Here is a 24,537-nt window from a genome sequence, read left to right on the forward strand (position 1 = left end):
AAACCACAGATGATGGCGATGGCCTCAGTTGTGGAAATTAACAGTTGTAGTTCAAAAGGTGTGCGTGCGTGCGTGCGTGCGTGCGTGCGTGCGTGCGTGCGTGCGTGCGTGCGTGCGTGCGTGCGTGCGTGCGTGCGTGCGTGCGTGCGTGCGTGCGTGCGTGCGTGCGTGCGTGTGTGTGGGGCTGATGACCTCTCCAGTGACATGTGCCTGGGTGATTTGTCAGTGCGAAGTTTCCATGGAAACCACGAGCAGTGCGATTGTGAAGACGCCCTCAGGGACTTCAAAGAGAGTTCTGCCACACACACTCTCTCTGTCTGTGTGTGTGTGTGTGTGTTGTCACAGCAGGACTGTTGTTCTTCCTCCAGGTCGGGTTCGTATCTTGGTGGCTACAGACCTGGCATCCCGAGGGCTGGATGTCCATGACATCACACAGGTCTACAACTATGACCTCCCACGAAACATAGAGGAGTACGTGCACCGCGTGGGCCGAACCGGTCGAGCAGGGTAAGACAAGACAGTCTGTGTGTGTGTGTATACATGGTTCTGCTCTTCAGTTCAAACCCCACATTCAACCGCAGTATCTGTTGTCCTGAACAAAGCTTGCATCGTACCTCAGCTAGAAGCAAAGCGTCCCACAGCAGGATCACATGTTGTTCTGTTTACATTGTAGACGTTCAGGTGCTGCCATTACCTTGGTAACCAGAGAAGACTGGAGGATGGCCGCTGAGCTGATTCCCATCTTGGAGCGTTCAGGACAGGTTGAGCAAACCCATTTTATATTTGTTTGTTTTCCAGCATTGCTTTCAGAAGATAAACATGAATAACAGGGAAACAGAATCCCTGTCTTTGATGTAGATGTTTAAGTCTGGAGGTCAGCAGAGTCACACTGCTGAGATGTGAAATAGTGTTTAAAGACTTTCACCTGTATGAAAATGTTCATCTGGTCCCTTTATATACACACACACACACACACACACACATAAAGCTTGAGTAGTAAAGCTTTAGTGGTTTGTGGGGTTTAATATAAAGTGGTCAAGTGTGTCACCCTGAAAAACCAAAGTCTCTCCAGAAAGTGTTTGGGAGCAGAGTTTGTTTTGGGGTCGTTTAGTGGATGTGGGTCAGGATTAAGGCTGTCATGTCCGTGCTTCCTGCAGGAGGTCCCAGTGGAGCTGCTGCTGATGGCAGAGAGGTACGAGAAGCACAAGAGGGACAAGGAAACGCTTCAATCAAGAGGAGGAGGTGGAGGAGGACGAGGCGGCAGAGGAAGAGGAGGCAGAGACGGAGAGCAGAGCTGGATGTTCTGATGGACAACGTGTCATGGCTGTGCAGATGTATAACACTAAAGTCAAAGCAGCGTATTAACTCTTCAGTCTAGATCAGAGATGTGAATGCATTTCAATTGTTTTACTTAAATTGTTAATTTGTGAATTGCGTTTCTTACATGCATTGATGAAAATTTCTTTGGGATGTTTATTTGATTGAAAACATGCAGCAGCTGCTTAAGTGTGTATTATAGTTCATAAAGTTGTTTCCCCTGTTTGTAACTCACCAACAGCAGACAGCATCTGTATAATAAATGATTTCATTTGTCATTGTTGTTGTTAATCACTGCCTTGGTGGCTTTTAACATGTGTGGCTTATTATTCAATCAGCTGTGCATCTTCACTTCCAAACTGCTCCACTCATGGGAGTCCATGCTGGAGTGACTGAAGGTAAATATGTTCAGCTGATTAAACACAGCATCGTCTGTCATACTAAGGTTTCTTCTTTCTGTCCACAGGGGGCGCTGTACTTTATCAGGCTGACTGCGTGCAGTGTAAGTTTATATCTTTCTCTATTGACTTAAGTGAGAATTAGACTGCAGTGCTTCTCAAACAGGGCCGGGGGGCACGTGTGACCCCGCGGAACATGCAGGCGGAACTAATGTTTACTTTTTATTGCCGTACCAGAATGAAGTGTAATTGCACAGCCGCTCCCATAGGTGGCAGTGGCGCTCTCACGCCTACATGTATTGAGCTATTTACTGTCATCATTAGAGCATGCAGGGAGTATTAGCGCCTCTGCTGTAGGGTGGGGTATTTGCACCGGACACACACACACACCCATTCAGCAGAGTTGTTGTCCCTCATTGTCTCTTTTGTTCTCAGCAGACATGTCTGCTGCCAGCCGTCTGCAGTCTGAAGATCAGTTCATGTGCTCCATCTGCCTGGACTTCTTCACTGATCCAGTCTCCACATCATGTGGACACAACTTCTGTAGAACCTGCATCACTCAACACTGGGACGGTAACGTCCTGTGTGTGTGTCCTCTGTGTAACAAGGTGTTCCGCAAAAGACCTAAGCTGGAGGTCAACAGGCTCCTTCGTGAGATGGCTGCTGAGTTCAGACAGTCCACTACAAACAGAGCCAGCAGAAGATCAGAGGAACCAGCTGCCAAACCAGGAGAAGTTCAGTGTGACGTCTGCACTGGAACCAAAGTGAAAGCCATGAAGTCCTGCCTGAAGTGTGAGGCCTCCTACTGTCAGACTCATCTGGAGCCTCATCTGACAGCAGCATGCCTGAGATCACACCAGCTGATCCATCCTGTGGACAACCTGGAGGACAGGATGTGTAAGATGCACGATAAACCTCTGGAGCTCTTCTACAAGACCGACCAGACCTGTGTGTGTTCACTCTGTCCTGTTTTAGACCACAAGAACCATGAGTTTGTTCCTCTGAAAGAAGGATATGAAGGAAGGAAGGCAAAGCTGGAGAAGACAGTAGCTGAGATTCAGCAGAAGATGCAGCAGACACAACTGAAGATCCAGGAGATCAACCAGTCAGAACACCTCAGCAGGGAAGCTGCAGACAGAAAGAAAGCAGAAGGACTTCAGATCTTCACCACTCTGAAGCAGCATGTGGAGGACATCCAGGCCGACTTCATGGAGACCGTGGAGGAGAAGCAGAAGAGCACAAAGAAACAGGCTGAAGACTTCATCAAAGAGCTGCAGCAGGAACTCTCTGAGCTGACGGTGACAGCTGCTGAGTTGGAGAAGCTCTTACGCTCTGAAGATCACCTCCCCCTCCTCCAGAGCTTCTCATCCATCAATGCTCCTCCCACCAAGGACTGGACACAGGTCAGAGTCCATCAAAGGTCACATGAGGGGAGTCTTGAGAAAGCTGTGGCTCAGCTGGAGGAGACCATCAGTAAGGAGGTGAAGAAGCTGCTGAAGGTGGAGCTGAAGAGGATCCAGCAGTTTGCAGTGGACGTGACTGATACAGCTCATCCTAATCTGATCCTGTCTGATGATGAGAAACAAGTTCATGATGGTGATGTGAGGAAGAAACTCCCAGACAAACCACAGAGATTTGATTCATGTGTTTGTGTTTTAGGAAAGCAGAGTTTCTCCTCTGGAAGATTTTACTTTGAGGTTCAGGTCAAAGGAAAGACTAAGTGGGCTTTAGGAGTGACCAGAGAGACGAGCAAGAGGAAGGGAGACATCACACTGAGGCCTCAGCATGGTTACTGGACTGTTATGTTGAGGAATGAAAATGAGTTCTCAGCTCGTGATGACTCCTCCGTCTGAGTCTGAAGTCAAAGCCAGAGAAGGTGGGAGTGTTTGTGGACTATGAGGAGGGTCTGGTCTCCTTCTATGACGTGGATTCTGCAGTTCTGATTTTCTCTTTCACTGGCTGCTCCTTCACTCACAAGCTCCTCCCATACCTCAGTCCCTGTCTTAATGATGGTGGTACAAACTCCGCCCCTCTGATCATCTCAGCTGTCAGTCACACTGAGTAACCTGCAGGAGTTGATGTGTAATGATTCTCTGTCATTTAAGGTCCAGATGATCTGATCTGCTGTCTTTACTTTGACTTCTTCTTCTTCACATTCTGCTTTTTCATTGATGACATCATATTTGTCTGTGATGTTTCTCGTTGCTTCTTTCTGCTGTAACACAACAATCCACCCACACTGATCTGATCTAATAACTGTTGATCAATAAATCAATACACACATGCTGCCAACTCATCACAGATGAACCTGATCAGAAATAAGAAGGTATTATTGTTATTATTTTCTTGTGTTTTTATTCTTGTGATCATTGTAAATAGATCAAATGTTGGGTTGTGATTTATGAATCAATTGAATTCTTTCATTTATCTTTGTCACATTCAGGGATTTCAGGACAAAAACAATAAACACCTCTTGTGTGAGCTCCTGCTTCCTGTCAGCTGTGTCTTAAAGTGATTTCCTTTAAAACCACAGATGATGGCGATGGCCTCAGTTGTGGAAATTAACAGTTGTAGTTCAAAAGGTGTGCGTGCGTGCGTGCGTGCGTGCGTGCGTGCGTGCGTGCGTGCGTGCGTGCGTGCGTGCGTGCGTGCGTGCGTGCGTGCGTGCGTGCGTGCGTGCGTGCGTGCGTGCGTGCGTGCGTGCGTGCGTGCGTGCGTGTGTGTGGGGCTGATGACCTCTCCAGTGACATGTGCCTGGGTGATTTGTCAGTGCGAAGTTTCCATGGAAACCACGAGCAGTGCGATTGTGAAGACGCCCTCAGGGACTTCAAAGAGAGTTCTGCCACACACACTCTCTCTGTCTGTGTGTGTGTGTGTGTGTTGTCACAGCAGGACTGTTGTTCTTCCTCCAGGTCGGGTTCGTATCTTGGTGGCTACAGACCTGGCATCCCGAGGGCTGGATGTCCATGACATCACACAGGTCTACAACTATGACCTCCCACGAAACATAGAGGAGTACGTGCACCGCGTGGGCCGAACCGGTCGAGCAGGGTAAGACAAGACAGTCTGTGTGTGTGTGTATACATGGTTCTGCTCTTCAGTTCAAACCCCACATTCAACCGCAGTATCTGTTGTCCTGAACAAAGCTTGCATCGTACCTCAGCTAGAAGCAAAGCGTCCCACAGCAGGATCACATGTTGTTCTGTTTACATTGTAGACGTTCAGGTGCTGCCATTACCTTGGTAACCAGAGAAGACTGGAGGATGGCCGCTGAGCTGATTCCCATCTTGGAGCGTTCAGGACAGGTTGAGCAAACCCATTTTATATTTGTTTGTTTTCCAGCATTGCTTTCAGAAGATAAACATGAATAACAGGGAAACAGAATCCCTGTCTTTGATGTAGATGTTTAAGTCTGGAGGTCAGCAGAGTCACACTGCTGAGATGTGAAATAGTGTTTAAAGACTTTCACCTGTATGAAAATGTTCATCTGGTCCCTTTATATACACACACACACACACACACACATAAAGCTTGAGTAGTAAAGCTTTAGTGGTTTGTGGGGTTTAATATAAAGTGGTCAAGTGTGTCACCCTGAAAAACCAAAGTCTCTCCAGAAAGTGTTTGGGAGCAGAGTTTGTTTTGGGGTCGTTTAGTGGACGTGGGTCAGGATTAAGGCTGTCATGTCCGTGCTTCCTGCAGGAGGTCCCAGTGGAGCTGCTGCTGATGGCAGAGAGGTACGAGAAGCACAAGAGGGACAAGGAAACGCTTCAATCAAGAGGTGGAGGTGGAGGAGGACAAGACGGCAGAGGAAGAGGAGGCAGAGACGGAGAGCAGAGCTGGATGTTCTGATGGACAACGTGTCATGGCTGTGCAGATGTATAACACTAAAGTCAAAGCAGCGTATTAACTCTTCAGTCTAGATCAGAGATGTGAATGCATTTCAATTGTTTTACTTAAATTGTTAATTTGTGAATTGCGTTTCTTACATGCATTGATTAACATTTCTTTGGGATGTTTATTTGATTGAAAACATGCAGCAGCTGATTAAGTGTGTATTATAGTTCATAAAGTTGTTTCCCCTGTTTGTAACTCACCAACAGCAGACAGCATCTGTATAATAAATGATTTCATTTGTCATTGTTGTTGTTAATCACTGCCTTGGTGGCTTTTAACATGTGTGGCTTATTATTCAATCAGCTGTGCATCTTCACTTCCAAACTGCTCCACTCATGGGAGTCCATGCTGGAGTGACTGAAGGTAAATATGTTCAGCTGATTAAACACAGCATCATGTCTGTCATACTGCAGGACAGGCTCTCTTTTTACGTGTCACCTCCACATCTGGAGGAACCTCAACATCTGGAAGAACCTCCAAACCTTGAAGAACAAAGGAGCTCAAACTTTGCTCACAGATATATATTTTTGAAAACATCTAAAGTACATTAGAGTGTCATCTATAGATAATAAGATCACTGGTTTTGTGTTTGTGACTCACTCTTAAGCTTCTTCACACACTTCTTCACTTCCTCTCTGAAGTCTTGGAGCATCTCACTGGCAGACAGGTGGCTGCTGCCCTCTTGCTGAAACCTCTTCAGTGGGTTGTTGCCCCGTTTCAGCCCCACACTGTAGAAGGCACCGTCCTCTTTGAACGGCTTGATCTCTGCCCGGTCAACAGGCATCGGCATCATCACATCGAACTCATCAGGGTCAGCAATCTGCACTCAAACACATCACCGTGGGAATGTGGACAGACACGACTTTAAAGTAGCGTGACAGATTTGTCTTTATATGAAGTTCATCACGGAGCGACTTACCTTGAGATTTTCATAGTAACTTCCGGTGCCTAGTTTCTGCTGGACATCTTTGAAGCACACAGTGTTTTTCTTCAGGTGCTCCATTATGTCGCTTATGAGGTCGTTGATGACAGCCGCTGCTTTTGCTTTGTCCTTCATCTTGATCCTCAGGGCATTTAGGGTTGTGCGGAGGAGGCGCTCCTCTTCTTTCTTTTTCTTTGCGTCTTGCTTCTTCATCGTCTCCTCTTCTTCCTCTTTCTGTGCGTCTTGCTTCTTCATCGTCTCCTCTTCTTTCTTTTTCTGTGCGTCTTGCTTCTTCATCGTCTCCTCTTCTCTCTTTTTCTGTGCGTCTTGCTTCTTCATCTTCTCCTCATCTTTCTTTTTCTGTGCGTCTTGCTTCTTCATCGTCTCCTCTTCTTTCTTTTTCTGTGCGTCTTGCTTCTTCATCGTCTCCTCTTCTTTCTTTTTCTGTGCGTCTTGCTTCTTCATCGTCTCCTCTTCTTTCTCTTTCTTTGCGTCTTGCTTCTTCATCGTCTCCTCTTCTTTCTTTTTCTTTGCGTTTGCTTCTTCATCGTCTCCTCTTCTTTCTTTTTCTTTGCGTCTTGCTTCTTCATCGTCTCCTCTTCTTTCTCTTTCTTTGCGTCTTGCTTCTTCATCGTCTCCTCTTCTTTCTTTATCTGTGCGTCTTGCTTCTTCATCGTCTCCTCTTCTTTCTCTTTCTTTGCGTCTTGCTTCTTCATCGTCTCCTCTTCTTTCTTTAACTGTGCGTCTTGCTTCTTCATCGTCTCCTCTTCTTTCTTTTTCTGTGCGTCTTGCTTCTTCATCGTCTCCTCTTCTTTCTTTATCTGTGCGTCTTGCTTCTTCATCGTCTCCTCTTCTTTCTTTTACTGTGCGTCTTGCTTCTTCATCGTCTCCTCTTCTTTCTCTTTCTTTGCGTCTTGCTTCTTCATCGTCTCCTCTTCTTTCTTTTTCTTTGCGTCTTGCTTCTTCATCGTCTCCTCTTCTTTCTTTTTCTTTGCGTCTTGCTTCTTCATCGTCTCCTCTTCTTTCTCTTTCTTTGCGTCTTGCTTCTTCATCGTCTCCTCTTCTTTCTTTTTCTTTGCGTCTTGCTTCTTCATCGTCTCCTCTTCTTTCTCTTTCTTTGCGTCTTGCTTCTTCATCGTCTCCCCTTCTTTCTTTTTCTTTGCGTCTTGCTTCTTCATCGTCTCCTCTTCTTTCTTTATCTGTGCGTCTTGCTTCTTCATCGTCTCCTCTTCTTTCTCTTTCTTTGCGTTTGCTTCTTCATCGTCTCCTCTTCTTTCTTTTTCTTTGCGTCTTGCTTCTTCATCGTCTCCTCTTCTTTCTCTTTCTTTGCGTCTTGCTTCTTCATCGTCTCCTCTTCTTTCTCTTTCTTTGCGTCTTGCTTCTTCATCGTCTCCTCTTCTTTCTCTTTCTGTGCGTCTTGCTTCTTCATCGTCTCCTCTTCTTTCTTTATCTGTGCGTCTTGCTTCTTCATCGTCTCCTCTTCTTTCTTTATCTGTGCGTCTTGCTTCTTCATCGTCTCCTCTTCTTTCTCTTTCTTTGCGTCTTGCTTCTTCATCGTCTCCTCTTCTTTCTCTTTCTGTGCGTCTTGCTTCTTCATCGTCTCCTCTTCTTTCTCTTTCTTTGCGTCTTGCTTCTTCATCGTCTCCTCTTCTTTCTCTTTCTTTGCGTCTTGCTTCTTCATCGTCTCCTCTTCTTCCTCTTTCTGTGCGTCTTGCTTCTTCATCGTCTCCTCTTCTTTCTTTTTCTTTGCGTCTTGCTTCTTCATCGTCTCCTCTTCTTTCTCTTTCTTTGCGTCTTGCTTCTTCATCTTCATCGTCTCCTCTTCTTTCTCTTTCTTTGCGTCTTGCTTCTTCATCTTCATCGTCTCCTCTTCTTTCTCTTTCTTTGCGTCTTGCTTCTTCATCGTCTCCTCTTCTTTCTCTTTCTTTGCGTCTAGCTTCTTCATCGTCTTTGCTGGTTGTTGTGGTGATTTGTCTCCACCGACACAAGCTTCAGAGCTCTTCTGTCTGTGGACGGTGGCTGCTGGTTTTTCATCAGCGGGTCCTGGCTGCTTCCGCTCCCTTTTCTTCGGCTCCTCTCCCTCACCTGCTCTCCCCGGGGGGCTCGGCAGTGATGCCTGTGCCTGGAGATTTGGTCTCGCTGGTTCATCCAGACTCTTGGTCTGTCTCATGTTGCGTGGTCTTCCTCTGCCAGTCATGTTGGTGAAAGTGAAAGAAATGAAACTCGCGACGAGAGTCATTCCTGGAAGTGCCGAGGACAGGCCGCGCCCCCTCTGGCGTCTGGGTGCTCACAATGCTGCTCCCGTACCAAGAGCGACATCTGATGGACAAAACTATGTACTGCAATTTACAGTCCTGATTCTTGTTTTGGATCTTACCACCTGGTTGATTCTGATTTTTGAATGGGTCAAATATATGTTGGTTGTAAAATACTACATTTAAACTGACGGTATTGGTAAACAACACAGAGAACATGTGTTGTTACATTTGTATGTAATGGTCCGATTGGATGTGGAGGTTATGAAGCCTGACGAGATCAAACAGCTGAGCCACCGGAGTGTTGGAGCCCTCTGCCTGGTCTCTAACACGGTGAGGACTCGTCTGGTACAGGTGTTAGTAGGTGCTGGACAGACTGCAGGAGAGTGTGCTTTGTTCAACCAGCAGGAGGAACAGAAGGATCGGCCTCTGGAGGGGTTATGGCTCCATAGCTCCTTCTCTCCTGCTGTGATTGATGGCTCCACAGGTTGATCTCAAGGCTGCAGGGCTTCAGTAACGATCAAAGACCTGAGGGGACTTTGGTTTGGTTGAAACATGTTAAATGTTGCAAAGAGGCTCGTGCCATCTTACAGTAAGGTGCAGTAGCTTATTTAGCTTATATCAAGGTTAGCAGAATCTCAATCAAAGTGCTTAAAGAGTCAACAGTTGGTCCAGACCAGGACAAACCGGGACCTTTTCTTTAAAGTGCTAATTAAAGCTTAAACACAACAGAGCTCAGGAGCTGGACTGATCTAACAGGAACATAGTTTGAACTTCACCGGCTCTGTGTCGCTGCAAACAAACAACATGGAGCATTTAGAGACTAGTGTGCACACAAAGAGAGCTAGAGGTGCTGTAGGGACCTTATCTAGTGTGGGTCAGTACCTCCACCCCATCAACAGAGCAGGTTTGGATCTACGGTTGGTTATTTATTGCCTTGTATCTCAGCCTGCCGCCTCAGGGAGCAGAGACCTACATGTCGTTCTTTCCTTCTAATACTTTTGCGATGCATTGTGATGATTAACCAGTCTTTGATGATCAGGTTGAAGCAGCCGTTAGGGAGATGGGTGAGGGTTTTAGAAAGTGTTTGGGAGCAGAGTTTGTTTTGGGGTCGTTTAGTGGATGTGGGTCAGGATTAAGGCTGTCATGTCCGTGCTTCCTGCAGGAGGTTCCAGTGGAGCTGCTGCTGATGGCAGAGAGGTACGAGAAGCACAAGAGGGACAAGGAAACGCTTGTCCAGATGTATAACACTAAAGTCAAAGCAGTGTATTAACTCTTCAGTCTAGATCAGAGATGTGAATGCATTTCAATTGTTTTACTTAAATTGTTAATTTTTGAATTGTGTTTCTTACATGCATTGATTAAAATTTCTTTGGGATGTTTATTTGATTGAAAACATGCAGCAGCTGCTTAAGTGTGTATTATACTTCATAAAGTTGTTTCCCCTGTTTGTAACTCAGCAACAGCAGACAGCATCTGTATAATAAATGATTTCATTTGTCATTGTTGTTGTTAATCACTGCCTTGGTGGCTTTTAACATGTGTGGCTTATTATTCAATCAGCTGTGCATCTTCACTTCCAAACTGCTCCACTCATGGGAGTCCATGCTGGAGTGACTGAAGGTAAATATGTTCAGCTGATTAAACACAGCATCATGTCTGTCATACTAAGGTTTCTTCTTTCTCTCCACAGGGGGCGCTGTACTTTATCAGGCTGACTGCGTGCAGTGTAAGTATATCTTTCTCTATTGACTTGAGTGAGAATTAGACTGCAGTGCTTCTCAAATAGGGCCGGGGGGCACGTGTGACCCCGCGGAACATGCAGGCGGAACTAATGTTACTTTTTCATTGCCGTACCAGAATGAAGTGTAATTGCACAGCCGCTCCCATAGGTGACAGTAGAGCTCTCACGCCTACATGTATTGAGCTATTTACTGTCATTATTAGAGCATGCAGGGAGTGTTAGCGCCTCTGCTGTGGGGTGGGGTTTTTTGCACCGCACACACACACACACACACACACACACACACACACACCATAAAGCTGAAACTTCCATTACTGAGCGTCTTCCTCTTTTCCCCTGCTTGAGTGTTGAGGCGTCTGTCCTGTTTGTTACCTGCAGCTGCACCCATTATTAAACAATAGAAAGAGGCGGAGCATCAACCTGATGATCCTCCAGAGAAACAGTCAGTGAGTCAGAGAGCAGAGCTGCAGTCGACTGGACTGAAGCAGAAGAGAAGCCAGAGGATCAGAAGTTTGTCCACAGCACAGCAGCGTCTCAGCCAAACTCTGGTGAGTCCAGACACAATCTTGAGTGTTTCAGCAGCATGAAGCCCAAAGCTGAGCTGCTCTCACACGGCTCACTTCACTCTTTTATTCTAAAAGGCTTCACTCATGTTTCAGTGTTCACACGCTGCTGCTTGTAGACAAACCAGCTGACCGATGGATCGGCCTTCTTCCTCACGGCGTTTACACCATCAGAGTAGGGAAAGAGCGGCAGAAAGTGAGCAGCAGGAAGGGGGCGTATTTAGCTGCGTCAGTCAATCAGTGAGACCCACCCACAACAACAGGAAGTGAATGGAATGCAACCTGTTGTCATGTCAACTTTAACAGAGTCAAACAGTCAGAATAGAAGCAAAGAGACTTGAGCTTCATTTCTGTCCTGATCAATATTCAATCAATCCTAATGATTGATCTCTGGACCTTTCCCACACTAACACGTCACGCTAACACGCTAACTGTTACACTTAAGTCCACCAACACAGAGCCTGAGACTGAAGGCCCGGATTCATTCCTTGAATTTTATCAGATGTTGATCACTGAGGAACTTTAAAGCTGCTGCTGTGGCTCCAGGCTCTTAGTTCTGTTAGACTCTCAGTGATCGTGTCATTCCAGAGTTGTTGTCCCTCATTGTCTCCTTTGTTCTCAGCAGACATGTCTGCTGCCAGCCGTCTGCAGTCTGAAGATCAGTTCATGTGCTCCATCTGCCTGGACGTCTTCACTGATCCAGTCTCCACATCATGTGGACACAACTTCTGCAGAACCTGCATCACTCAACACTGGGACAGTAACGTCCAGTGTGTGTGTCCTCTGTGTAACAAGGTGTTCCGCAAAAGACCTAAGCTGGAGGTCAACAGGCTCCTTCGTGAGATGGCTACTGAGTTCAGACAGTCCACTACAAACAAAGCCAGCAGAAGATCAGAGGAACCAGCTGTCAAACCAGGAGAAGTTCAGTGTGACTTCTGCACTGGAACCAAAGTGAAAGCCATCAAGTCCTGCCTGAAGTGTGAGGCCTCCTACTGTCAGACTCATCTGGAGCCTCATCTGACAGCAGCACGCCTGAGATCACACCAGCTGATCCATCCTGTGGACAACCTGGAGGACAGGATGTGTAAGACGCACAATAAACCTCTGGAGCTCTTCTGCAAGACCGACCAGACCTGTGTGTGTTCACTCTGTCCTGTTTTAGACCACAAGAACCATGAGTTTGTTCCTCTGAAAGAAGAATGTGAAAGAAAGAAGGCCAAGCTGGAGAAGACAGTAGCTGAGATTCAGCAGAAGATGCAGCAGACACAACTGAAGATCCAGGAGATCAAACAGTCAGAACAGCTCAGCAGGGAAGCTGCAGACAGAAAGAAAGCAGTAGGACTTCAGATCTTCACCACTCTGAAGCAGCATGTGGAGGACATCCAGGCCGACTTCATGGAGACCGTGGAGGAGAAGCAGAAGAGCACAAAGAAACAGGCTGAAAACTTCATCAAAGAGCTGCAGCAGGAACTCTCTGAGCTGACGGTGACAGCTGCTGAGGTGGAGAAGCTCTTACGCTCTGAAGATCACCTCCAACTCCTCCAGAGCTTCTCATCCATCAATGCTCCTCCCACCAAGGACTGGACACAGGTCAGAGTCCATCAAAGGTCACATGAGGGGAGTCTTGAGAAAGCTGTGGCTCAGCTGGAGGAGACCATCAGTAAGGAGGTGAAGAAGCTGCTGAAGGTGGAGCTGAAGAGGATCCAGCAGTTTGCAGTGGACGTGACTCTGGATCCTGATACAGCTCATCCTAAACTCATCCTGTCTGATGATGAGAAACAAGTTCATCATGGTGATGTGAGGAAGAAACTCCCAGACAAACCACAGAGATTTGAGACATGTGTTTATGTTTTAGGAAAGCAGAGTTTCTCCTCTGGAAGATTTTACTTTGAGGTTCAGGTCAAAGGAAAGACCGCGTGGACTTTAGGTGTGACCACAGAGACGAGCAAGAGGAAGGGAGAGATCACACTGGGGCCTACGGATGGTTACTGGACTCTTTGGTTGAGGAATGAAAATGAGTACAAAGCTCTTATTGGCCCGTCTGTCCCTCTGAGTCTGAAGTCAAAGCCAGAGAAGGTTGGAGTGTTTGTGGACTATGAGGAGGGTCTGGTCTCCTTCTATGACGTGGATGCTGCAGCTCTGATCTTCTCCTTCATTGGCTGCTCCTTCACTCACAAGCTCCTCCCACTCTTCAGTCCAAGTCTTAATGATGGTGGTACAAACTCCGCCCCTCTGATCATCTCAGCTGTCAGTCACACTGAGTAACCTGCTGGAGTTGATGTGTAATGATTCTCTGTCATTTAAGGTCCAGATGATCTGATCTGCTGTCTTTACTTTGACTTCTTCTTCTTCACATTCTGCTTTTTCATTGATGACATCAAATTTGTCTGTGATGTTTCTCGTTGCTTCTTTCTGCTGTAACACAACAATCCACCCACACTGATCTGATCTAAGCACTGTTGATCAATAAATCAATACACACATACTGTCAACTCATCACAGATGAACCTGATCAGAAATAAGAAGGTATTATTGTTATTATTTTCTTGTGTTTTTATTCTTGTGATCATTGTAAATAGATCAAATGTTGGGTTGTGATTTATGAATCAATTGAATTCTTTAATTTATCTTTGTCACATTCAGGGATTTCAGGACAAAAACAATAAACACCTCTTGTGTGAGCTCCTGCTTCCTGTCAGCTGTGTCTTAAAGTGATTTCCTTTTTAACCACAGATGATGGTGAAGGCCTCAGTTGTGGAAATTAACAGTTGTAGTTCAAAAGATGTGTGTGTGTGTGTGTGTGTGTGTGTGTGTAGGGCTGATGACCTCTCCAGTGACATGTGCCTGGGTGGTTTGTCAGTGCGAAGTCTCCATGGAAACCACGAGCAGTGCGATCGTGAAGACGTCCTTTGGGACTTCAAAGAGAGTATGTTACGAAATGACATCGCCACACTTATGCCACACACACACTCTGTGTGTGTGTGTGTGTGTGTGTGTGTGCTCTTCAGTTCAAACCCCACATTCAACCGCAGTATCTGTTGTCCTGAACAAAGCTTGCATCGTACCTCAGCTAGAAGCATAGCGTCCCACAGCAGGATCACATGTTGTTCTGTTTACATTCTAGACGTTCAGGTGCTGCCATTACCTTGGTTACCAGAGAAGACTGGAGGATGGCCGCTGAGCTGATTCCCATCTTGGAGCGTTCAGGACAGGTTGAGCAAACCCATTTTATATTTGTTTGTTTTCCAGCATTGCTTTCAGAAGATAAACATAAATAACAGGGAAACAGAATCCCTGTCTTTGATGTAGATGTTTTAGTCTGGAGGTCAACAGAGTCACACTGCTGAGATGTGAAATAGTGTTTAAAGACTTTCACCTGTATGAAAATGTCTACCTGGTCCCTAAAGAGGGACAAGGAAACGCTTCAATCAAGAGGAGGAGGTGGAGGAGGACGAGGCGGCAGAGGAAGAGGAGGCAGAGACGGAGAGTAGAGTTGGATGTTCTGATGGACAACGTATGATGCCTGTCCAGATGTATAACACTAAAGTCAAAGCAGCGTATTAACTCTTCAGTCTAGATCAGAGATGTGAATGCATTTCAATTGTTTTACTTAAATTGTTAATTTGTGAATTGTGTTTCTTACATGCATTGATTTAAATTTCTTTGGGATGTTTATTTGATTGAAAACATGCAGCAGCTGCTTAAGTGTGTATTATAGTTCATAAAGTTGTTTCCCCTGTTTGTAACTCACCAACAGCAGACAGCATCTGTATAATAAATGATTTCATTTGTCATTGTTGTTGTTAATCACTGCCTTGGTGGCTTTTAACATGTGTGGCTTATTATTCAATCAGCTGTGCATCTTCACTTCCAAACTGCTCCACTCATGGGAGTCCATGCTGGAGTGACTGAAGGTAAATATGTTCAGCTGATTAAACACAGCATCATGTCTGTCATACTAAGGTTTCTTCTTTCTGTCCACAGGGGGGCGCTGTACTTTATCAGGCTGACTGCGTGCAGTGTAAGTTTATATCTTTCTCTATTGACTTAAGTGAAAATTGACAGAACAAGAGTCCTGACAAGAACCAATCACATTAGATTGCAGTGCTTCTCAAATAGGGCCGGGGGGCGCGTGTGACCCCGCGGAACATGCAGGCGGAACTAATGTTACTTTTTCATTGCCGTACCAGAATGAAGTGTAATTGCTCAGCCGCTCCAATAGGTGGCAGTAGAGCTCTCACGACTACATGTATTGAGCTATTTACTGTCATCATTAGAGCATGCAGGGAGTATTAGCGCCTCTGCTGTTGGGTGGGGTTTTTTGCACCGAACACACACACACACACACACACACACGCACACACTCTCTCTCTCTCTCTCTGTCTCTCTCTCTCTCTCTCTCTCTCTCTCTCTCTCTCTCTCTCTCTCTCTCTCTCTCTCTCTCTCTCTCCCTCTCTCTCTCTCCTTTTAGCTGATAGTTGGCTGATGACCATGACGTGAGGTCAGGTGAGAACAGTTACGCTTTCAAAATGGTGACGACTTTAATGATCGGAATCTAAACAAAATAAACATCAAGTAAACCAGGCCTCAAAACACACACGCGCACACACACACACTTGTGTGTTGAGGCGTCTGTCCTGTTTGTTACCTGCAGATGCACCCATTAAACAAAACAAAGAGGCGGAGCATCAACCTGATGATCCTCCAGAGAAACAGAAAGTGAGTGAGTGAGTCAGAGAGCAGAGCTGCAGTCGACTGGACTGAAGCAGAAGAGAAGCCAGAGGATCAGAAGTTTGTCCACAGCACAGCAGCGTCTCAGCCAAACTCTGGTGAGTCCAGACACAATCTTGAGTGTTTCAGCAGCATGAAGCCCAAAGCTGAGCTGCTCTCACACGGCTCACTTTACTCCTTCATTCTAAAAGGCTTCACTCATGTTTCAGTGTTCACACGCTGCTGCTTGTAGACAAACCAGCTGACCGATGTATCCGCCTTCTTCCTCACAGCGTTTACACCGTCAGAGCAGGAAAAGAGCGGTAGAATTTCAGTTATTTCCCTCAGGATAATAAGCTTTCATCCTATCTTATCTAAAGTGAGCAGCAGGAAGTGAGCAGCAGGAAGTGAGTGTGTTTAGCTGCGTCAGTGAATCAGTCAGACTCACCCACAACAACATTAACTGTTCAGCTCGAGTGTGAAAAGTGAAACTTTAACAGAGTCAAACCGTCAGAATAGAAGCAAGAGACCAAAGCTTCATTTCTGTCCTGTTTAATATCCAATCAATCCTAATGATTGATCCTTAAATGTACTTTCCAGTATTAATTCATTCCCATGGGACTGAACCACTGTGACACTGTTTACTGTTTGGTCAGACGATGGCCCTGGCACTATTTTACATATTTAAAGGATTACTTGTTTATCACCTTTATTTAATATAAAACATTTTTGCATTTCTGATTGGACGCTAACTGAATTTCCTTGGCTTGTACCTGAACTTTGCACAATGACTATAAAGTTGAATCTAATCTGATCTTATCTGATCTGAGCTCTGGACCTTTCCAACACGTCATGCTAACATGTTTACATATGAACTGTTACATTTGAAACGCAGCAGAAACCAGAACCAAGTCCACCAACACAGAGCTGAGACTGAAGGCCAGGATTTGACCTTTAGATTGAGGTCACAGCCGGGGTTTCCCCTCTGACGCCCCCACAGTCAGAACTATGTAACTACAGCTATGTTGTGTCTCCATGTTTCATTCCTTGAATGTAATCAGATGTTGATCACTGAGGAGCTTTAAAGCTGCTGCTGTGGTTCCAGACTCTTAGTTCTGTTAGACTCTCAGTGATCGTGTCATTCCAGAGTTGTTGTCCCTCATTGTCTCCTTTGTTCTCAGCAGACATGTCTGCTGCCAGCCGTCTGCAGTCTGAAGATCAGTTCATGTGCTCCATCTGCCTGGACATCTTCACTGATCCAGTCTCCACATCATGTGGACACAACTTCTGTAGAACCTGCATCACTCAACACTGGAACAGTAACGTCCAGTGTGTGTGTCCTCTGTGTAACAAGGTGTTCTGCACAAGACCTGAGCTGGAGATCAACACGATCATATCTGAGATGGCTGCTGAGTTCAGACAGTCCACTACAAAGAAAGCCAGCAGAAGATCAGAGGAACCAGCTGCCAAACCAGGAGAAGTTCAGTGTGACGTCTGCACTGGAACCAAAGTGAAAGCCATCAAGTCCTGCCTGAAGTGTGAGGCCTCCTACTGTCAGACTCATCTGGAGCCTCATCTGACAGCAGCACGCCTGAGATCACACCAGCTGATCCATCCTGTGGACAACCTGGAGGACAGGATGTGTAAGACGCACAATAAACCTCTGGAGCTCTTCTGCAAGACCGACCAGACCTGTGTGTGTTCACTCTGTCCTGTTTTAGACCACAAGAACCATGAGTTTGTTCCTCTGAAAGAAGGATATGAAGGAAAGAAGGCAAAGTTAGAGAAAACAGTAGCTGAAATTAAGCAGAAGATGCAGCAGAGACGACTGAAGATCCAGGAGATCAACCAGTCAGAACAGCTCAGCAGGGAAGCTGCAGACAGAAAGAAAGCAGAAGGACTTCAGATGTTCACCACTCTGAAGCAGCATGTGGAGGACATCCAGGCCGACTTCATGGAGACCGTGGAGGAGAAGCAGAAGAGCACAAAGAAACAGGCTGAAGACTTCATCAAAGAGCTGCAGCAGGAACTCTCTGAGCTGAAGGTGAAAGCTGCTGAGGTGGAGAAGCTCTTACGCTCTGAAGATCACCTCCACCTCCTCCAAAGCTTCTCATCCATCAATGCTCCTCCCACCAAGGACTGGACACAGGTCAGAGTCCATCAAAGGTCACATGAGGGGAGCCTGGAGAAAGCTGTGGCTCAGCTGGAGGAGACCATCAGTAAGGAGGTGAAGAAGCTGCTGAAGGTGGAGCTGAAGAGGATCCAGCAGTTTGCAGTGGACGTGACTCTGGATCCTGATACAGCTCATCCTGATCTGATCCTGTCTGATGATGAGAAACAAGTTAATCATGGTGATGTGAGGAAGAATCTCCCAGACAAACCACAGAGATTTGATCCATGTGTTTATGTTTTAGGAAAGCAGAGTTTCTCCTCTGGAAGATTTTACTTTGAGGTTCAGGTCAAAGGAAAGACTAAGTGGGATTTAGGTGTGACCACGGAGACGAGCAAGAGGAAGGGAGACATCACACTGGCGCCTATGGATGGTTACTGGACTCTTTGGTTGAGGAATGAAAATGAGTACAAAGCTCTTGCTGGACCTCCTGTCCGTCTGAGTCTGAAGTCAAAGCCAGAGAAGGTGGGAGTGTTTGTGGACTATGAGGAGGGTCTGGTCTCCTTCTATGACGTGGATGCTGCAGCTCTGATCTTCTCCTTCACTGGCTGCTCCTTCACTCACAAGCTCCTCCCACTCTTCAGTCCCTGTCTTAATGATGGTGGTAAAAACTCCGCCCCTCTGATCATCTCAGCTGTCAGTCACACTGAGTAACCTGCTGGAGTTGATGTGTAATGATTCTCTGTCATTTAAGGTCCAGATGATCTGATCTGCTGTCTTTACTTTGTCTTCCTCTTCTTCACATTCTTCTTTTTCATTGATGACATCATATTTGTCTGTGATGTTTCTCGTTGCTTCTTTCTGCTGTAACACAACAATCCACCCACACTGATCTGATCTAAGCACTGTTGATCAATAAATCAATACACACATGCTGCCAACTCATCACAGATGAACCTGATCAGAAATAAGAAGGTATTATTGTTATTATTTTCTTGTGTTTTTATTCTTGTGATCATTGTAAATAGATCAAATGTTGGGTTGTGATTTATGAATCAATTGAATTCTTTAATTTATCTTTGTCACATTCAGGGATTTCAGGACAAAAACAATAAACACCTCTTGTGTGAGCTCCTGCTTCCTGTCAGCTGTGTCTTAAAGTGATTTCCTGTTTGACTTTCAGGTGATCAATACTGCAGCACAGAGGTTAACTTTGTCTCTTGAACCTCGGCTGTGAACACTTGCTGGTCTCTGATTGGCTGGCAGCTGTTTGTTATGATCATCTCAGGTGACATCAAACAGAGTTCAGCTCCACACTTAAACCTGAGCTTCAGCTTTACTGAACCTCAGGGAAGCCCTACTTCCTACTTCCTGTCTTCATAGCAGTGCAGTGAGCGGCGTGCACAGCAGGGGGCCGGCTCAGGTTAGGTGATCAGAGATGGATCCATATTTTACGTGTTCAGACGTGAGGTCAGGTAAGAACAGGTACGCTTTCAAAATGGTGACGACTTTAATGATCGGAATCTAAAGAAAATAAACATCAAGGAAATATGGCTTCAAAACACACACACACACACACACACACACACAGCTGGAGATATGAAGCACCGCCGGAGCCAGCACAATGGAAAAATACTTATGAGGGATGAGAAGAAAGGCAGAGAGAAGAGACGGAGATAATGAGACAGACAAAAGTCTCCCGAAAGCTAAGAGGAGGAAATATGCGGAAGCAGATGTAGCGCCTGGCTTCACTGTGACTACGGTGGGAGACGAGGAAAGACCGGTGTGTTTACTGTGTCTACAAATGTTGGCAGCCAAATCAATGAAGGCGTCACTTAAACACATCACAGCCCAACCACGCTGATAAGCCGCTGGAGTATTTTCAGTGAAAACGTGCCGGTGAGAGATAAACACCTCCCTCAAGTCACAGACAGGATCCGCTCTTTCACTCGAAAGCTTGCGATGTGGGGCAGCAGGCGACTTGATGAAGGAAATGCTGATTCATTTGAAATCCTGCATGAATTTGTTGAAACTACTGACTATGATCCCACCTCAGTGATTCCATATATTAGGCAGCATAATTCATCACTGATGGGATCCTTTAAAAAGTACTTCCCTGATAACAGTCCCCAGTATGACTGCGTGAGAGAGAGAGAGAGAGAGAGAGAGAGAGAGAGAGAGAGAGATCCCTCCAATGCACCAGCTCAATGGGTTCAGCTCTGCAGAGGAGGAGCAGTTCATTGACGTGAGTGTAGAGCAGTGCTTCTAAATTGTTTTCTGTCGAGCCCCCCCCCCCCCGAGGAAGAAGAAAACATTTGCGCCCCTCACCCTCCGCCACGACGATAAATAGTATCTTTTGTCTATAAAATTGTACATCTCTGCATAACATTGAATCATTATTAACATTAAGGAAAACTAAAAAGAAAAAGAAAAAAGAAAGAAATAGATCCACTTACAACAAAGAACAACTTTAATAACCTTGTTTTTTAGTGTGAACCAGAAAAGATTCAAAATGCATCAATTTGCCTTAATTTCAACAAAATCAAATCCCTGTGTAAACTATTTTACTTTACTATACCAAACATTTTTCAACCAACTAATTGAGCCATTTGATACTGAAAAATAAACTTAAAATGAATAAATAATAATAAATGAAATTGACCAGCCCCATGACCTCAGGAGCAAAACATGTTAAACTCCTTAACTTACAAAACAAAAATGAACAAAACAAATTGATTGAATGATTGAAATTGAAATAGCTGATGTTTTTAAACAAAATGATCAAGTCAGGATTAATGAATACAGTGAGCACGTTTTGCACTGCACAACTTTTTGAAGCGGGGAGAACCAATCACATTAGAGGGATTGGTCTTGGCTTTGGTTCAGTATTTATACTGTAAGTAGACACGTAACAGTTTAAAATGAGTTTATAAAAGAATAAAGGCCTGAGGACAATGATTTCTATTCAAGCTGGTGTCTTCCCTTTTTTTCAAATTTTCATTTTCCATGAAAATGGGAAAGCCGCGCTCACGCTGTTCCCTGATCCGAGAGGCGAGAGAGGTGCAGCTCTTCCTGCTGACATCGGAGAGCAGATTGTGAGCTGGGATGAAGAAGTTGGTGAGCTTCTGCTCTGTCAGGTGGCCTTCAAAGTCCTCCAGCAACCCTCTGAAGCATTCAGCCAGACGTGAGTCCTCCCAGTCACTGTCGTCTACTCTGGAGCAGCAGGCGTGTAGGAGCGTGGTCTTGGCGTGGTAGGAGCAGATCTTCTCAAAGGATTTCTGGTCCTGGTCCTTCAGCAGGTGGAGCAGATGCTTTAGGAGCTTCAGGCAGTCTTTCCTGTTTAGAAGAAGAAGGACATGGCATTAATCTCTCTAAGTATTACAGTGAGCTCTGTTTGAGTTTACTTTCTCTCCTGACGTGACTTTACCAGAGTTACAGTTTAGACTCTAACGTCAGTCGTCACCTGCAGCATTTTGCTCCTCCTGCTTCACAGCACGTCTTCTTTGATCCATGGTTCTTCATGATGGCCTTCTCCACGTGAGAGAACGACAGCCGCCAAACATCTGTGTGTCGTAGGAGAACACACACATGTAAGGGTTAAGAACCTGTCTCCTTAACATGGTGGGAAGTGAGAGAGAGTTATTTATGAGTTAAATGTCTAACCTTTAGCACGGACGCCATCACACACCACCGTACCACAGCCTTTATATTTTGGGACCAAGTAGAACGGCAGGTACTTGAACTGCTGCTTCGCTTTGCCTCCCAGCCAGCGCTCGACTTTAAGTCCGCCTTGAGTGAACGACGGCCAGGTTGATTTGACCTCCAGACACAGGACCACATCCAGAGAGAGCTCCACCAGCTCTTTCTGTCAGATCAGCAGCGTCACTGCAGGACAGGCTCTCTTTTTACCTGTCACCTCCACATCTGGAGGAACCTCAACATCTGGAAGAACCTCCACACCTTGAAGAACAAAGGAGCTCAAACTTTGCTCACACATCTAAAGTACATTAGAGTGTTTGAATAGATCATCTATAGATAATAAGATCACTGGTTTTGTGTTTGTGACTCACTCTTAAGCTTCTTCACACACTTCTTCACTTCCTCTCTGAAGTCTTGGAGCATCTCACTGGCAGACAGGTGGCTGCTGCCCTCTTGCTGAAACCTCTTCAGTGGGTTGTTGCCCCGTTTCAGCCCCACACTGTAGAAGGCACCGTCCTCTTTGAACGGCTTGATCTCTGCCCGGTCAACAGGCATCGGCATCATCACATCGAACTCATCAGGGTCAGCAATCTGCACTCAAACACATCACCGTGGGAATGTGGACAGACACGACTTTAAAGTAGCGTGACAGATTTGTCTTTATAGGAAGTTCATCACGGAGCGACTTACCTTGAGATTTTCATAGTAACTTCCGGTGCCTAGTTTCTGCTGGACATCTTTGAAGTACAAAGTGTTTTTCTTCAGGTGCTCCATTATGTCGCTTATGAGGTCGTTGATGACAGCCGCTGCTTTTGCTTTGTCCTTCATCTTGATCCTCAGGGCATTTAGGGTTGTGCGGAGGAGGCGCTCCTCTTCTTTCTTTTTCTTTGCGTCTTGCTTCTTCATCGTCTCCTCTTCTCTCTTTTTCTGTGCGTCTTGCTTCTTCATCTTCTCCTCATCTTTCTTTTTCTGTGCGTCTTGCTTCTTCATCGTCTCCTCTTCTTTCTTTTTCTGTGCGTCTTGCTTCTTCATCCTCTCCTCTTCTTTCTTTTTCTGTGCGTCTTGCTTCTTCATCGTCTCCTCTTCTTTCTTTTTCTGTGCGTCTTGCTTCTTCATCGTCTCCTTTTCTTTCTCTTTCTTTGCGTCTTGCTTCTTCATCGTCTTTGCTGGTTGTTGTGGTGATTTGTCTCCACCGACACAAGCTTCAGAGCTCTTCTGTCTGTGGACAGTGGCTGCTGGTTTGTCATCAGCGGGTCCTGGCTGCTTCCGCTCCCTTTTCTTCGGCTCCTCTCCCTCACCTGCTCTCCCCGGGGGGCTCGGCAGTGATGCCTGTGCCTGGAGATTTGGTCTCGCTGGTTCATCCAGACTCTTGGTCTGTCTCATGTTGCGTGGTCTTCCTCTGCCAGTCATGTTGGTGAAAGTGAAAGAAATGAAACTGGCGACGAGAGTCATTCCTGGAAGTGCTGAGGACAGGCCACGCCCCCTCTGGCGTCTGGGTGCTCACAATGCTGCTGCCGTACCAAGAGCGACATCTGGTGGACAAAACTATGTACTGCAATTTACAGTCCTGATCCTTGTTTAGGATCTTACCACCTGGTTGATTCCGATTTTTGTATGGGTCAAATATATGTCTGTTGTAAAATACTACATTGAAACTGACGGTATTGGTGAACAACACAGAGAACATGTGTTGGATATGGAGGTTATGAAGCCTGACGAGATCAAACAGCTGAGCCACCGGAGTGTTGGAACCCTCTGCCTGGTCTCTAACACGGTGAGGACTCGTCTGGTACAGGTGTTAGTAGGTGCTGGACCGACTGCAGGAGAGTGTGCTTTGTTCAACCAGCAGGAGGAACAGAAGGATCGGCCTCTGGAGGGGTTATGGCTCCATAGCTCCTTCTCTCCTGCTGTGATTGATGGCTCCACAGGTTGATCTCAAGGCTGCAGGGCTTCAATAACGATCAAAGACCTGAGGGGACTTTGGTTTGGTTGAAACATGTTTAATGTTGCAAAGAGGCTCGTGCCATCTTACAGTAAGGTGCAGTAGCTTATTTAGCTTATATCAAGGTTAGCAGAATCTCAATCAAAGTGCTTAAAGAGTCAACAGCTGGTCCAGACCGGGACAAACCGGAACCTTTTCTTTAAAGTGCTAATTAAAGCTTAAACACAACAGAGCTCAGGAGCTGGACTGATCTAACAGGAACATAGTTTGAACTTCACCGGCTCTGTGTCGCTGCAAACAAACAACATGAAGCATTTAGAGACTAGTGTGCACACAAAGAGAGCTAGAGGTGCTGTAGGGACCTTATCTAGTGTGGGTCAGTACCTCCACCCCATCAACAGAGCAGGTTTGGATCTACGGTTGGTTATTTATTGCCTTGTATCTCAGCCTGCCGCCTCAGGGAGCAGAGACCTACATGTCGTTCTTTCCTTCTAATACTTTTGCGATGCATTGTGATGATTAACCAGTCTTTGATGATCAGGTTGAAGCAGCCGTTAGGGAGATGGGTGAGGGTTTTAGAAAGTGTTTGGGAGCAGAGTTTGTTTTGGGGTCGTTTAGTGGATGTGGGTCAGGATTAAGGCTGTCATGTCCGTGCTTCCTGCAGGAGGTTCCAGTGGAGCTGCTGCTGATGGCAGAGAGGTACGAGAAGCACAAGAGGGACAAGGAAACGCTTGTCCAGATGTATAACACTAAAGTCAAAGCAGTGTATTAACTCTTCAGTCTAGATCAGAGATGTGAATGCATTTCAATTGTTTTACTTAAATTGTTAATTTGTGAATTGTGTTTCTTACATGCATTGATTAACATTTCTTTGGGATGTTTATTTGATTGAAAACATGCAGCAGCTGCTTAAGTGTGTATTATACTTCATAAAGTTGTTTCCCCTGTTTGTAACTCACCAACAGCAGACAGCATCTGTATAA

The 24,537-nt window shown here is 45.8% G+C and overlaps 3 protein-coding genes, 2 long non-coding RNA genes and 1 pseudogene across 5 annotated transcripts; 4 read left to right on the forward strand and 2 right to left on the reverse strand.

Moving 5' to 3' along the window:
• The first annotated feature begins 423 nt into the window (after positions 1-423).
• Positions 424-1,595, forward strand: LOC143007631 (uncharacterized). The gene is made up of 3 exons (XR_012964497.1): positions 424-507; positions 674-761; positions 1,158-1,595. It is a non-coding gene; the product is annotated as an uncharacterized LOC143007631 (long non-coding RNA).
• A 558-nt stretch (positions 1,596-2,153) lies between these two features.
• Positions 2,154-4,196, forward strand: LOC143007515 (E3 ubiquitin-protein ligase TRIM39-like; annotated as a pseudogene).
• Positions 4,197-4,682: 486 nt separating this feature from the next.
• Positions 4,683-5,494, forward strand: LOC143007638 (uncharacterized). Its single transcript, XR_012964498.1, has 3 exons — positions 4,683-4,766; positions 4,933-5,020; positions 5,415-5,494. It is a non-coding gene; the product is annotated as an uncharacterized LOC143007638 (long non-coding RNA).
• Positions 5,495-6,011: 517 nt separating this feature from the next.
• On the reverse strand, positions 6,012-7,053 carry LOC143007715 (cyclic GMP-AMP synthase-like). The gene is made up of 3 exons (XM_076159166.1): positions 6,529-7,053; positions 6,210-6,429; positions 6,012-6,091 (listed from the first exon to the last, which is right to left on the reverse strand). Exons 1-3 carry the CDS (start codon positions 7,036-7,038, stop codon positions 6,012-6,014), a joined length of 810 nt encoding a protein of 269 aa, XP_076015281.1. The 5' UTR covers positions 7,039-7,053.
• Positions 7,054-10,988: 3,935 nt separating this feature from the next.
• LOC143007724 (uncharacterized) lies at positions 10,989-19,109 on the forward strand. Its single transcript, XM_076159177.1, has 5 exons — positions 10,989-11,078; positions 11,719-13,346; positions 13,954-14,019; positions 15,820-15,922; positions 16,985-19,109. Exons 2-5 carry the CDS (start codon positions 11,721-11,723, stop codon positions 18,625-18,627), a joined length of 3,438 nt encoding a protein of 1,145 aa, XP_076015292.1. The 5' UTR covers positions 10,989-11,078; positions 11,719-11,720; the 3' UTR covers positions 18,628-19,109.
• Positions 19,110-20,691: 1,582 nt separating this feature from the next.
• LOC143007734 (uncharacterized) lies at positions 20,692-23,022 on the reverse strand. The gene is made up of 5 exons (XM_076159187.1): positions 22,303-23,022; positions 21,984-22,203; positions 21,577-21,873; positions 21,377-21,476; positions 20,692-21,249 (listed from the first exon to the last, which is right to left on the reverse strand). Exons 1-3 carry the CDS (start codon positions 23,020-23,022, stop codon positions 21,782-21,784), a joined length of 1,032 nt encoding a protein of 343 aa, XP_076015302.1. The 3' UTR covers positions 20,692-21,249; positions 21,377-21,476; positions 21,577-21,781.
• Between the last annotated feature and the right edge of the window lie 1,515 nt (positions 23,023-24,537).

Source organism: Genypterus blacodes, unplaced genomic scaffold (genome assembly GCF_046128005.1).
Source record: "Genypterus blacodes isolate CSIRO-AG114 ecotype Tasmania unplaced genomic scaffold, CSIRO-AGI_Gbla_v1 ptg000010l_1, whole genome shotgun sequence".
Lineage (NCBI taxonomy): Eukaryota > Metazoa > Chordata > Actinopteri > Ophidiiformes > Ophidiidae > Genypterus > Genypterus blacodes.

Coding starts and splice junctions, on each gene's coding strand:
- LOC143007734 (XM_076159187.1), bottom strand. CDS start 23,022: ATGACTGGCAGAGGAAGACCACGCAACATGAGACAGACCAAGAGTCTG. Junction 22,204..22,302: donor GTTACTATGAAAATCTCAAG/GTAAGTCGCTCC, acceptor GTTTGAGTGCAG/ATTGCTGACCCTGATGAGTT. Junction 21,874..21,983: donor GTGTGTGAAGAAGCTTAAGA/GTGAGTCACAAA, acceptor TTGTTCTTCAAG/GTGTGGAGGTTCTTCCAGAT.
- LOC143007715 (XM_076159166.1), bottom strand. CDS start 7,038: ATGAAGAAGCAAGACGCAAAGAAAGAGAAAGAAGAGGAGACGATGAAG. Junction 6,430..6,528: donor GTTACTATGAAAATCTCAAG/GTAAGTCGCTCC, acceptor GTTTGAGTGCAG/ATTGCTGACCCTGATGAGTT. Junction 6,092..6,209: donor GTGTGTGAAGAAGCTTAAGA/GTGAGTCACAAA, acceptor TTGTTCTTCAAG/GTTTGGAGGTTCTTCCAGAT.
- LOC143007724 (XM_076159177.1), top strand. CDS start 11,721: ATGTCTGCTGCCAGCCGTCTGCAGTCTGAAGATCAGTTCATGTGCTCC. Junction 13,347..13,953: donor TGATCATCTCAGCTGTCAGT/CACACTGAGTAA, acceptor GTGGTTTGTCAG/TGCGAAGTCTCCATGGAAAC. Junction 15,923..16,984: donor AGCGTCTCAGCCAAACTCTG/GTGAGTCCAGAC, acceptor CTTTGTTCTCAG/CAGACATGTCTGCTGCCAGC.